Genomic DNA, 13986 nt, shown 5'->3' on the forward strand with positions numbered 1-13986 from the left:
AGCAGGGAAGAGAGACCGGGCTGGCAGCATAGCTCCACCAGAGGGCATGGAGAAAGCTGCTGAGTCCCGTCCTGTCTCCACAGCCTCAGTTACCGATGGTAGCAGGTGTCTGGACCCTTCTCTGGCCTGCACCATGCCTGCAGCAGAGGGGTGATGGGAGAAGTGGGGAAGAAGCCATGAGGGAGCTGGGGGTAACATGGAGCTGGCATAGGTGACGTGTGGGGAATTGAGGTGCCACCTCAGGAGTTTTAAATCATGCCCCTCATACTAACGAGAATTATGTATTACTTCTAAGCTGGGGTGGACAAGATATGGCCTGCAGGCTGGATCTGGCCCGCCAAGCTGTGTCATCTGGCCTGCGGCCCACCCTGCCAAGACCCCACCCCCAGAACAATAAAGACCCAGGGGCGGGGGAGCACTCAAAGTTTCCTCCCCCCACCGGGGGTGCACGACACCAGCTGTTCAAAAGGGCTAGCAGTTCCCTCTAGATGTGGCACACCCTGGCAGAGCAGGGGTGGGAGACTTTGCATGCTTGGGGGTGGAGGGAATGTGCAAAGTCTCCTCCCCCACCAAGCTCACACAGCACCACAGGGAACTGCCAGCTGTTAAAACATGCAGGGCAGGGGGAGAGGGAGATTCCTCCCATGCTCCTCCATGCCACAGGGGAGTCCGTGAAATTTCCTTTCCCCTTGTATGCAGTGCCTAGTGGGAACCACTCTTTCCAGCTGAGGCCATGCCCCTTCCACCCAAGGTACCGCCCCTTCCGGGACCAGCTCACAACCACAACCAGGATTGGTGAAGTGATCCCCCCTCCCTGCAAAAATATTATTTCCCACCCCTGCTCTAAGTCCTGTTTCTACAAACCTGTTTAAATGGGGTAGAAGCTAGCATGGTCCTACTCTGTTTGGGCAGGTACTAGGTGCATTACTGGGCTTTTATGCCAACCTCTGAAGCATCTAGTATTGGCCCCCGTCAGAGGCAGCCTATTGGACTGAGATGGAGAACTGCTATGTAGAGAATCCTGTCTACGTTTCTTTGCCAATGTCAAGCCATACTTAGGGAGGCCAGTAGTCTGGGACTAAAGACACAGGCCTGGAAGAAGGAAAAACTGGGTTCAGTTCTGTGCCTTAGGGCAGACTCCCTATGTGACTTTAAAACATGTTTCTTAACCTTGTTGCCTCTGTTCCCCGCCTATAAAACAGAGATCGCAACATTGTGCTGTAGGATACATGCACTAAGATGGTGAGGGAGTTGGATGCTATCTGAGCACACAGTGGGGCTATCTGAGCACACAGATGATTTCTATTCATTCAAGGTAGCCTGTAGCGTAAACACAGAATTCTAGAACTGGACGGGCTTTGGTGAGGTCATCAAGTCCAGTCCCCTGTCCCCACAGCAGGACTAAGCACCATCTAGAGCATCCTTAATAACAGCCCATCCTGAGCTATGTGAGTTTGGTTTGCTTGTGAAACGATACACAACCTGTATGGGAAAAAAATTGGTTCTTCATTCTTTCACGGCATGCTAGGTCTCTGCTGAAAACCTCACAGGACTTAACCCAGCCATTGCAGCACGTGTAGTTTATGATGGCGGTGTGTTTATTGGACCAATATTTGGGGACATGCTAGCTACTGCTAATAACCACACGCAGGTAAGTCATTAACTGGCCAAGTTCCTGTAGATTCATTGTGACTTGCTGTCTGACCGACAGATACGGCCACCTTACAGTTGCTGAGCAGTGCTTTACTGCATAAGTAAGGCATTTAAATCAGTAGGACCAAGCACAAATTAAGATGCTACTAACCATAAGTAAGGGAGGGTGATTTTTTCCATGAGGTAGGGGCTTAGAGCTAATGATATATATATATATATATGACTGTATTGTTAAAATCAAACTGATACAGGGTTCAATAGTCATAACTTCCAAAGACTGAAGTAACACTCTATTTAACTTCAATGTTTGGACCATTATTTAGCAAGATTTGAGAAAGATGCACCCTAAGTGAGTCTACACAGCACCCTAAACTCCAAATAAGCTACGCAATTAGTGCTATGCAAATCGCATATCTTATTTCGAATCTATTTGGAAATAACTTATTTTGAAATTTGGCACATCTACACATGCAACGAGGTTTACCGGGATGGCAAAATAGCGCACCCGTTATTTCGAAAAATATTTTGAAATAATGGGCGGCTTTTGTAGCTGTGGAATAGCTGTTTCGACATACCTCTGGTATTCCGAAATAGCCATGCCGCGTAGATGTACCCTTAGTGAGTGGGATTCTAGCCTGGGATACAAGAGATCCATGTTCTGTTCCCTGCTCTTCCACCACTTTCTGCGTGATCTTTTTCAGGTCACTTAACTTGACAATGTCTCTGTTCCCCACCTGCAAAATGGGGATCATAGTACTCACCTACCTCATAGGAGCATTATAGGAATAAACACATTAAGGATTGTAAGAATTTCGGATACTGCAGTGCTGGGGGCAGTGGATGTACGTAGTGAAATAGACAGAACATTATATTTTTCATACAAATGAGAGAAATTTCCTGTCAGGTTTGTTGTTCATTTGAAACAGTTTCTTGGCTTAATACTAATAGCAAATACCAAAACACCCCATTGATTTTTACATTGGATGAGAGTTTTTTTAAGGGCCTGTAGAGGTAGCACGCACATTTCTTAGCTGCTCCCTGTTTGTCTTTGACACAGTCTACTTTTGCTATTAGCATAGTTCAGTGTTTCATCCCATTAGCTCCGGGGGACTAGCAAGCGGGAGAAGGTGACAGATTCTGTTGCACTTTGTGCATCGCTAATCCAGTTCAGAATTGCAGATGCTTTTTCATGAGGGGCGGGGTGGGGAGCTGGTGAAGTCCTGTTAAAGGCAGCAAGATCAGGACTTGGTTTTCAGATCCCAAATGGAGTTCTGTGGTGCAAGCTGCTAAAAATATTAGCTTTGGACTGCTAAGATGTTTAGATTTGATCTGGAATGAATTATAAATAGAGGCCCCATGGGTATTTTTGTGCACTTTATATAGGCTGTCATCTGGGTAGGAGCTGAGTGTGGGGTAAGTTAGAGCATTCCATTGGGAGGATTTGAGCTGGGAGAGGAGCTGTGAATATTATCAGTAAATGATCCAGCAAGTGCCTAGAGAAGTTATTGTTATGGGCCTCAAAACTGGGCCCTGCCTTGCCTACAGTGAACACTAGAGAAACCTGTAATAAACGGGCTCAATTTCAAATTTGCAATGAAACTAGTGACGTTTTGTATGATTCTGGGTGTAATTATCAGCACTTTAACAACCTTGATCCCTTCCTTTTTTCGGAATGACTTTCTTCTCCATCTTTCCAGGTGGTGGTGGTGGTGAATGATATCCCAGCTCACTGCTCTGGTTCGTGTACCTTTCATTATTCTCAGGAAGTGACCCCTTTAGTCAGTCACGTGGAGTATTCACTAGGTAATGGTATTTGCTCCTTATGGGATAACATAGCTGGAGTGGATGTACCTTAAGCTGAGCTTGGCGCTGTCTCCACAGACAGAGGTTCACAGGAGAAATGCTCCCACAGATAGTGAAGAGTACCAGTGCTGATGGAGGTGCTCTCAGCATTCGATTTAGCAGGTCTTTTCTAGACCTGCTAAATTGAACCCTGGAAGATCGATCCTCTGGTAAGCGGAGATGTGGCCTGTGACAAAGCACTGTCAACAGCAGCTGGGTCAGCACTCTGGTCACTGCAGCTCTAATTAATTACTTCAGAGTAGCTCCCATTACGTTCTGCGCCTAATTGATGGGCTGAGGTGAACTGAGAGGCTATTTATTAAGCTATTAGGCAGATGATACAAAAGACACCTGAAGGAAGAGGGGGAAATGGGTGAGAAGAAGCAGATAGACAGAGGCAGATTGCTTTTCCCTGCTTCCGTCAGGAGCTGAGGGCTCCATGGGACTGTAGGTATATTGTGGTGTAGCGTTTAAGGGCGGTGGAAACCAATACTGTAAATAAACTGCACAAGGTGTTTTACTCGGAAAAAGGTCTCTGTGCAGAAGCAGGCCACACTCCCTTTGCACCACATCATATATATAGTAGCCCAATGTCTGAGAGTCGGTAACGCTGAAATTCCGGCTCTTCCCTCTGGGCAACGCTGTTGCCTGAAATGCTGGCTGTTTCCTCTGGGCGGCCCGTGCTGCATGGGAAATGCGGGGCCGAAATAGCTGCTTGTGCCGCTTGCTCCTCTGTGGCAGCCTGGCTGAGCAGTGCAGAAGTCAGCCGAGCGCCACGGCGGGAGGCGAAGGGGGCGAGGCGGTGACGTGCGGCGTGACAGCAGCTCCAGGCCCCACCCCCTGGCCGTAAACATCACTTCCCCACCCCCCTTCGCCTCCCTCGTTGGCGCTTGGCTGACTTCTGCGCTGTTCAGCTGGGCTGCTGCATGGAAGCAAGTGGCGCAAGCGACCGTTTGGGCTCCGCGCTCCCCATGCAGCCCAGAGAGTGCGGCGCCCAAAGGACCAGTTGGGCTCTGCGGTCCCCCGAGTGAGAGGCAGGAGGGGGAGAAGAAGAGAAAGAGAGGGTATGTCTACACTACCACCCTAGTTTGAACTAGGGTGGTTAATGTAGGCAACCGGAGTTGCAAATGAAGCCCGGGATTTGAATTTCCCGGGCTTCATTTGCATAAAGCCGGGCACCACCATTTTTAAATGTCCGCTAGTGCGGACTCCGTGCCGCACGGCTACACGCGGCACGGACTAGGTAGTTCGGACTAGGCTTCCTAGCCTGAACTACCGTTACTCCTCATTTCACAAGGAGTTTCACGTTTCACGAGGAGTAACGGTAGTTCGGACTAGGAAGCCTAGTCCGAACTACCTAGTCCGTGCCGCGTGTAGCCGTGCGGCACGGAGTCCGCACTAGCGGACATTTAAAAAAGGCGGCGCCCGGCTTTATGCAAATGAAGCCCGGGAAATTCAAATCCCGGGCTTCATTTGCAACTCCGGTTGCCTACATTACCACCCTAGTTCGAACTAGGGTGGTAGTGTAGACATACCCAGAGAGACAGAGAGAGAGGCAGGAGTCGGAGGAGAGAAAGAGAGAGAGAGACATGGAGCGAGAGACCAGAGGCTCAGGAGAGAAGACCAACATGGAGGAAAGACCTGAAAATCCCGTCTTATGACGGGCTAATTGGCTAGTCATATATATATAGTAGTCTGTGAGTCTGTGAGCTCTGCCCCCTTCCCCTCCCTCTGTGGTGGCTCGGCTGAGTGCTGCGCCACTCAGCTGGGCCGTGGTGGGGGAGCTAGCGGCGGGGAAGCATGCATGGCAAGCGCAGACCCTAAATGGTCACTTGCCACTGCTTGCTCACCCGCCGCGGCCCAGCTGAGAAGCGCTGCACTCAGCCGAACCGTCATGGAGGGAGGGGAAGAGGGTGGGGCGCTGATGTACCTGGCCAGGGGGCAGGCCGTGTACGTCACTGCCCCCCCTTCCCCTCCAGTCATGGTGCTCAGCTGAGTGCTGCGCCGTTCACCGGGCTGCCGCAGGGGAGGAGGGGCGGGGTGGTGACGTACACAGCCCCAGCCCCTGGCCGTGTACGTCACCGCCCCGCTCCCCTCCCTCGTGGCAACCCAGCTGAGCAGGTAGCGCTCAGACGAGCACCACGGCGGGAGGGGGAGGGGAAGGTGAAGGGGAGAGACAGAGGGGAGAGAGAGGCAGAAGGAGGAGGAGAAGAGAAAGGGAGAGTGAGAGGCAGAAGGGGGAGAAGAGAAAGAAAGAGACGGAGAGAGAGGCAGAAGGCAGAGAGGCAGGAGGTGGAGGAGAGCTGTGAGAGAGAGGAGGAGGCAGTAGGAGGAGAGAGAGAGAGAGAGAGAGAGAGAGAGAGAGAGACATGGAGCAAGAGACCGGAGGCTCAGGGGAGAAGACCAACATGGAGGAGAGACCTGAAAATCCCGTCTTATGACGGGCTAATTGTCTAGTTTACATAATATTCTTAGTTGTTGGATAAGGACTTTGATTTGGCACTGTACAACATGTTGCTTAAAAAAATGTGCACGGTGCAGAATGAAGATAGCACGCATTAAATGAATTACAAACTGGCTAACTGAGAGGTCTCCAAATACAATTGCAAACGGAGTTGTCATTAAGTAGGTCAGTTTAGGGAGGACTCCTAGGGTTTGGTTCTGGGTCCCAGGCTTTTTTACATTTCTCATAAGGGCCTGGGAAATACACTGGAAACACAGTGATAAAGTTTACAGGAGACAGATTTCGGGGGGAGTGGGGTGATAAATAATGAAGAGGACACATTGTTGATTCAGAGCAGTCTGGATCATTTTATAAGCTGGGCACAAGCAAAGAATTGGCATTTTAATATGGCTAACTGGGTACATATAGGACCAAAAAATGTAGGTCATCATATAGGAAGCCTAGTTCGAACTACCTAGTTCGTGCCGCGTGTAGCCGCGTTGCACAGGGTTCGAACGAGCGGGGATTTAAAAATGGCGGCGCCCCGCTTATGCAAATGAAGCCCGGGAAATTCAAATCCCGGGCTTCATTTGCAAGTGCGGTATGCCTACATTACCCTCCTAGTTCGAACTAGGAGGGTAGTGTAGACATACCCATATGGAAGTGGGGAAGAAATCAGCTGGATGTGAGCTTCCACTTTGATGCTCTGGAATGCATAAACAGAGCAACCTCAACTAGCAGGGGAGAGGTTATTTTTATTTCTGTCTCTGGCATTGTGCCTCTGCTGATTTAAGACAGCATCCAGTTCTGGGGCCTGCAATTCAAGAAGGATGTAGACAAATTGCAGAGTGTTGAGAGAAGAGCCAAGCGAATGATTAAGGGATTAGAGGCCTTATGGAGATAGACTCAAGGAGCTGAATCTATTGAGCTTAACAAAGAGATAGTTAAGGGGTCTCTTGATTACAGTGTCGTGTAGCATTCACCCAGCTTTCGCGGAGATCAGAGGAAGGTATAGACTTGAGAGAGAGGGAAATGGTAAATGGAGGAGACGTCTGTTCTTGTTGCTTGTAGCATGGTATTTCTAATGAAGAATCGTGGGCCAGGACCCCAGTGTGCTAGGTACCGTATGAGGTCACAATAGAAGTAGAAGAGAAGAGATATTAGGTGAATACAACAGGCTAGAGAGACGCACAGGGGAAGAATCATTTATGTTGTGGTGATGATGGTTTTGTGGTGATGACAAGGGGTGCCCTAACGGTAAGGTGGTGGGGCGGGTTCCCTGACGGTAAGGTGGCGGGGCGAGTTCCCGCATGGCCTAGGGGATAGGGCGCTCGCCTGGGGAGGACAGGGTCGTGGGTTTTGCTAGGCACTTGATTGACTAGGGTGGTGAGGCTGCAGTAAATGCTTTTTCACAGTTAGCCTAAGCAGCTTGGTTGTTCTTGGGAGGCAAATCTGGGGGTCATTATTTAGCAACAGATTTGTAACTTTTTTGTTTTAATTTATCCTCCCCCCACCAGCTGACGGACTCCACACCAGAGTTTCTATCACAGGCTCAGGCTTTGCTGAGGACAGCCACGCCTTGCAGATAGAGGTGAACCACACAACCTGCCAAGTCGTGACTTCGAATCAAACGGGTATAGTTTGCTGGATGCATGTCTTACCAATGGGACTGTACCAGGTTACATTACTGGTGAGACCTTATGGGTTTGCTCGCAATGCCACCAATGGGCCGGCCATCTACCTGAGGGTGAAGCCCACGCTGGAAGCTATTGAACCTCCAACTGTTTCAGAGATTGGTATGTCTGAATTCAATATAAGCTCTCACCTGAATGCTGTGAGCATTATTGCTTTTGATAGAGTGTTTTTTGTCAATATTTGGGTATGGGGCTTTAGCATCACAGCTCCCCACTTGACATGGGACTGGTCAGGTACATTGCCTGTGTCCTACAGAGTACAGTTTAATTTTCTAGGGGCAATGTTTCTCAGGTAGACTGGCAGCTGGCTTTAAGCTGGGAAGTGCTACATCCCTGGCTAGCTGTCCTGCAGTGTGGATGCATATGGGTGTATGCTGCAGCTCTGAATAGGAGTGAGAGTTTCCCGGCTAACTTTCTCATGTCCTTTAGAAAGCTGCCCGCCAAGTGTAACAAATTACAGTAAAACTCCAGTGGTCCGGAAACCAGTGGTCTGGCACTCCTGATGGTCTGGCACCATCTGGAACCTGGAAGTGCTCTGGGCAGCCGGACCATTGGAGCTGCTCTGCCCCTGGCTTCCCTGATTCAGCCGCTGCTGAAACTGACCAGTGGCTGACTCCCGGAAGCCCAGGGCGGAGCATCCCAGCTGCTCTGCCTCAGGCTTCCCGGAGTCAGCTTCTAGTCAGTTTAAGCAGCGGCTGACTTGGGGAAGTCTGGGGCAGAGCAGCTGGGGTGCTGCTGGGTTGGTCCCACAGCACCAAGGGGCGCATCCCCCCCACTCCATCCCAGACCCCTCATAGCCCCCCTTCCGATAGTCCAGCATAGCTGATAATCCGGCACCCCCTGGTTCTTAAAGGTGCCGGATTATCGGAAGTTTACTGTATAACTCTATGGGTGCGTCTACACTGGGCCACTTATTCCGGAAAATCAGCCGCTTTTCCGGAATAAGCTGCGAGCTGTCTACACCGGCCCTTGAATTTCCGGAAAAGCAACGATGCTCTACTGTACAAATTCAGCCGCTATTCCGGAAACCGTACGCTGCTCCCGCTCGGGCATAAGTCCTTTTTCCGGAAAAGCTTTTCCGGAAAAGGGCCAGTGTAGACAGCTTTTCCGGAAAAGCGCTTCGTTATGACGATAACTCCGGGGCCAATGTAGATGCGCTTTTCCGGAAAAACTGAAAACGGAATAGTATTCCGTTTTAAGCATTTCCGGAAAATCATGCCAGTGTAGACGTAGCCTATGTATTTTGAGTGACCAAATGGAAATTGTTTCTCTGACCAGCTGCAGAATCTAGTGAGAGAACTTCAAAAAGCGAAACACAAGCCCCTATTTTTTTCCTCTCACATTTATAACATCAAAGGAAAAAAGACTCTACCTCCTCTTCCGGAAAAAGAAACGTTTCCAAGCCATCCATAGAGCTTAAGTCCAGAAAGCACCATTATGATCCTTAAGATAATACAGGCCAGAGAGTTCCACCAGGTGACGCCTACATCAAGCCCATAACTTGTGGTAGAGCTAGAGAGTATATTTTAGAAGGGTGCCCAGTCTTGTCCTAAAGAACTTCAATGAAGGATCCATCCACATCCCTTTGTAAACTCTTCCAGTGGTAAATCGCACACACTGTTCAAACATTTATACCTTATTTCTAGCCTGTGTGTATATTAGCTGCAGCTTCCAACCATTGGATCTCATTATAGCTTTGTCGGCTTGATTGAAAAGTTTGCTACTATCTGACCTTTTCCTTTGTAATTAGTTACAGACTATGATCAAGTCATCTCTTAATTTTTTCACCTTGAAAGCAGCACCAATATAGCAGCTTCAGTAAGGAGTCTGGTTTCTTTATACTGACAGAATCATACCAGGACAAGCCCTACGGTGGAAGCAGTTATGTTGGTAGAAGAGTGCTTTATATTGGTAGATTCCTCCCCACACAGGCATAGTCTCTACTGGTATAAGTGTGACCCATTGATTGGTATGTGTTATAGGTTCCACGCTGTGCTAATCCAGAGGATGTGCATTGTTACAGCCTCTAATGACAGGGTCAATAGCTAAACGGTAGTGCCTCATGCATTGAGCGATAGAGGCCTCCAATTCTATCCCTAGTGTATTGGCCAAAAGGACAGTAAGTCACAGAAGTGCTTTTCTATCGCAGAACGGCTCCTCCCGGGGGGTGTTGTTTAGCTTTGACTATATCAGGATAGTTAAACAGTACGACTGTGTCTGGACTGGCAAGTTTTTCCGGAAAATCAGCCGCTTTTGCGGAAAAACTTGCCAGCTGTCTACACTTGCCGCTTGAATTTCCGGAAAAGCACTGACAATCTAATGTAAGATTGTCAGTGATTTTCCGGAAATACTATGCTGCTCCCGTTCGGGCAAAAGTCTTTTTCCGAAAGACTTTTGCGCAAAAGGGCCAGTGTAGACAGCACAGTAGTGTTTTCCGCAAAAAAGCCCCGATCGTGAAAATGGCGATCGGGGATTTTTTGCGGAAAAGCGCATCTAGATTGGCCACGGACGTTTTTTCCACAAAAAGTGCTTTTCCGGAAAAGTGTCCTGCCAATCTAGACGCGCTTTTCCGAAAATGCTTTTAACGGAAAACTTTTCCGTTAAAAGCATTTCCGGAAAATCATGACAGCGTAGACGTAGCCTACCAGTGTAGTTAAACCAGTACAACACTTATCTGGAGACAAGCCCATATTCTTAAAATATTAAGGCTTTCCAGACCTCCAATTCGTCTTGCAGGTATTTTGTGAAAGCTACTTCAAGAGTCACCAGTGGCCCACAAAACACTTCCTACTGGTCACTGGAGAGCATCCTGGTTTCCAGCTGCTACATCACCTTTAAAGCAGCTGGAAATGCATTCAGTACTTCCCAGTTACTCTTCACCGTCAGAACTTCTCGAGTGGAAACAAAGGTGTTTGACCACTAGTATGAGAGGACGTGGCTTGGGCAGAGGTGGGAGTGAATGAGAGGGGAGATGGATCCAGGAGATACACTGTCTGTTGAGGGGCGACCCCTTTTTATGATGCAGTTGAAAGTCCCGTTGCTGTGGATCATGAGTTCTTAACCTGGGGGTTGTAAACAGGCTTCCGGGGTTCAGAAACCCCTCCCTTTCCTTTATATCCAGATGGAATATGTGTGTGTTCTTATGTGGGGTCATGGTACAAGGCAAGGTAGAAAACTGCTGCTATAGATCATTAAAAAAGAGGTAGGGACAATGCTTTGCCTTCGTTTCTCCCCCTGCCCCACTCTCCTTCCGCAGCAACTCAACTCCTTTCCTGATTGCAACAATCTTTCACTCATTAAAAAGAAAAGCAAGTATGTTGTTCTCCTACATTACACATGCTTTGAACATTTGTAATGGGAAAGAATTATAGCTTCCATCTGTGTTTTTAATTTCTTCCATTTAAAATGCCTCTGCAATTCTGTCATAAAGTATGCACACATGATTTTGCATATGGCTATCAAGTGCAGATATCAAAATGTATGTGCATTAATAATTAGAAAGCCCACATGAGTAGTGTACACTTGATTCGGATTGTTTATCCTGCAGTTACCACAGGAGAGGCCTGGCGTCAGGTTTTGAGCTGTGTTCTACTTGTCGTGGTAAACACAGGACATTCAGCTTTCTAGCAAGAGGGACTTGTATCCCTCATCAGTGATTCCTATTGTCAAAATAGCATCGACATTAATGGAGCCAAAGGGTGTTCCATTCAACAAACTTTCCAGAAAGGAAGATCATGTCACAGAACAGAATATAGAAATTACTTTACGGGTCAGATTAGTGTGTGGATCACTTGCATTCTTTAAGTCAATGTGGAATGTCTTTTTAAAGATCTACTCTAGCTCAAACCAGTTATGGACTTGTAGAAATTACTTGGTCTTCGTTAGTAGGTGAAATTAGATAATTTTAGTAATGCCTTCCAGCCTTAAAATCTGTGAATCTAGCTCATTTATGCTGGTATGTCTTCAACAGTGGCAGTCAGATGCTTTAAGAGAAGATGCAAAAACCCTTGTAATAGATGGTTAGGGCATAGCCTTCCTATAGAAGAACTTTTTTCCTGACCACCATGTCACATCATGAAAGGGGGAGCTTAAATCCATTCTAATTTTTTATCCTATCTCATGTTACTAAGCATGATCTCATTATGCATAAACCCCCTCATGTAACCCTTTGTTTGAATTCTAAGCTCTTGACCCTGCTCAATCTCCCTTTCTAGGCTGTGTCATGGGTACGTGTCTCAGCCTGTTTCACAGTAGATATGTAAGCAGGGAGGGCCTTTTTGTACATGGTGCATCAGTTTTGTCACTTATTATGGGGTCAGGGATCTTTCCTGGGAGGAGATGACCGTGCAGGCTTTGCCAAGCTCATCAAGTCAGGCATGGACACGTTTCTGTCCAAATTGTAGAGTAGAGGAAACCCAAGTGAGGGATGACAAACTGAGACACTGGGGGTATGTCTACACTAGCTCCCTAGTTCACACTAGGGAGGCTAATGAGGGCGACTGAAATTGTAAATGAAGCGCGGGATTTAAATATCCCGCGCTTCTTTAGCATGTTCCCGGGTGGTCGCCATTTTGGAAATTGACTAGCCCGGAAGAACTGCCCGCTTCTACACGTGGCAGAGAAGGGCGATTCCGAAATAAACCCCTTGCTTCTAATTACCATGAGGTTTAACTGGTAATTCGAAGAAAGGGGTTTATTTTGGAATCGCCCTTCTCTGCCACGTGTAGACGTAGGCAGTTCTTCTGGGCTAGTCAATTTCCAAAATGGCAACTGCCCGGGAACATGCTAATGAAGCGCGGGATATTTAAATCCCACGCTTCATTTGCAATTTCGGTTGCCCTCATTAGCCTCCCTACTTCGAACAAGGGGGCTAGTTTAGACATACCCAAAGAGATTAAGTAACGGCCAACCGAAAGCCAGTGGCAAAGTTGGGAGCAGAGCCCAGATTTTCTGACCCATATGTTTCTGCCTTAACCAGTAGGAAATATCTCTTCTTGGAGTTTATAAAATGCTTTTCATACCCTGCACTTACAATGAAATCATTGGTGTTGTAGGGAGGTGCCCAGTGATCCTCCGAGGTGCTGGATTTGACGGGATAAACCTGGTGCTGTTTGGATCTCAGCCTTGTCCAATTAACACCAGCACCAGCAACTCAATGAGGATTGAATGTGAGGTACCCTCTAGGGTAAGTGACAGCATTTCAGCCTTGCCCATCTGGGGGAGAATCCGTTTACAGAGGGATAGGAGGGGCTCTTGTGGTCCTTTCACTTGTATCTATAGAGTCCTCATTGGCTCCAGTAACATATGTCTCTTCCACTGGATCTAAAGGAGATTCTCTGGCAATTGTGGGAGTATTAGGGCTTCTGTTCCCCAGAGACGCCCATTACTGGGCATCACAATCACACCAGCTTGAGTAGAGGGCAGTGTTGACCACACACTGGTCAGTGCCTTATTGTGACTCATCTTGGGTTCTACTTATGCTGTACTGATGCTGTTCTCACTGATAAACTCAGGTCAGAATATTCAAGCTCTTAACCTTGCATGTTGGGGAGGGATGGGCGTGTAATTTTACTCGTACATGTTAATTTCCACTCTCTTTTTAAAACCGTTTCCAGGGGGATGAAGAATATAGTGTCCCTGTGACACTAACCGCTGGTTCACAGTCTGCCGTGTTCCCCTTGGCCTTCAAGTATGAACCATCTTTAAATCCAGCTGTTGTATTGCTGAGCAGAAACAGAAGCAGCGTAGCAGGTAATGATGCCACGGTCTCGAAATGCAAAGAGAAGGCTGGTGTAAAAATAATAACAGCTCTCAAAAGCTTTGTTTTCCATTGTCGTCCCTAGTGAGGGTGGAGCAGAGGGACTCAGGTTGGGGAGGGAGGAAGGGGGGGCAGCTAAGAGGTCTGAGGGTTGCAGCTGACACGTGAAGATTTTTACTCCAAGTCTGGCCTTGTTCAGTAGTGAACAAACATTCTTGACATCCAATGGCTCCCCCCATGCAAGAGAAATCATTGGCCACAACTTAAAAAAGCTGGGTGTCCACATTTATAAACCTCCATCACAGCTGGAGTGCTGCTGAGGCTGAGAATAGCCTAATAGAGGATCTTGTGTCCTTGAGGTAGTCTAAAATCAGGCCATGGTAGCATGTGCAGGAGTAAAAATGAGCCAGAACTTGCTTCTCTAGGGTCCCTACTATCCCTGTCCTATAGATAATTATAATAATATGTCTCCTCACTTGTCGCCAGTAGGTCTCAAAGCACTTTTGAAAAGGGAGAGATCGGCCTGACAGGTTTCTGATGAAAGTGTCTCAGGCCAGAAAGGAATTTCTGAAAGGGGAGAGAGAAGCCACCATAGA

General features: G+C 47.9%; 1 protein-coding gene across 15 annotated transcripts in view; it reads left to right on the forward strand.

Moving 5' to 3' along the window:
• The window catches only part of PKHD1 (PKHD1 ciliary IPT domain containing fibrocystin/polyductin), a 417767-nt gene that overhangs the window by 60664 nt on the left and 343117 nt on the right, over positions 1-13986 (forward strand). For all 15 annotated transcript variants that reach the window (XR_012902469.1, XM_075923353.1, XM_075923339.1 and 12 more), the window contains 5 exons: positions 1529-1651; positions 3351-3456; positions 7456-7734; positions 12687-12817; positions 13248-13383. Coding sequence is in view for 14 of the 15 variants with exons in the window: in XM_075923353.1 (XP_075779468.1) it covers positions 1529-1651; positions 3351-3456; positions 7456-7734; positions 12687-12817; positions 13248-13383 (775 nt within the window). In the remaining variant the exon portion in view is untranslated. The remainder of the gene's footprint in view (positions 1-1528; positions 1652-3350; positions 3457-7455; positions 7735-12686; positions 12818-13247; positions 13384-13986) is intronic.

The sequence above is a fragment of the Pelodiscus sinensis genome, chromosome 3 (assembly GCF_049634645.1).
Source record: "Pelodiscus sinensis isolate JC-2024 chromosome 3, ASM4963464v1, whole genome shotgun sequence".
NCBI classification, from domain to species: Eukaryota; Metazoa; Chordata; order Testudines; family Trionychidae; genus Pelodiscus; species Pelodiscus sinensis.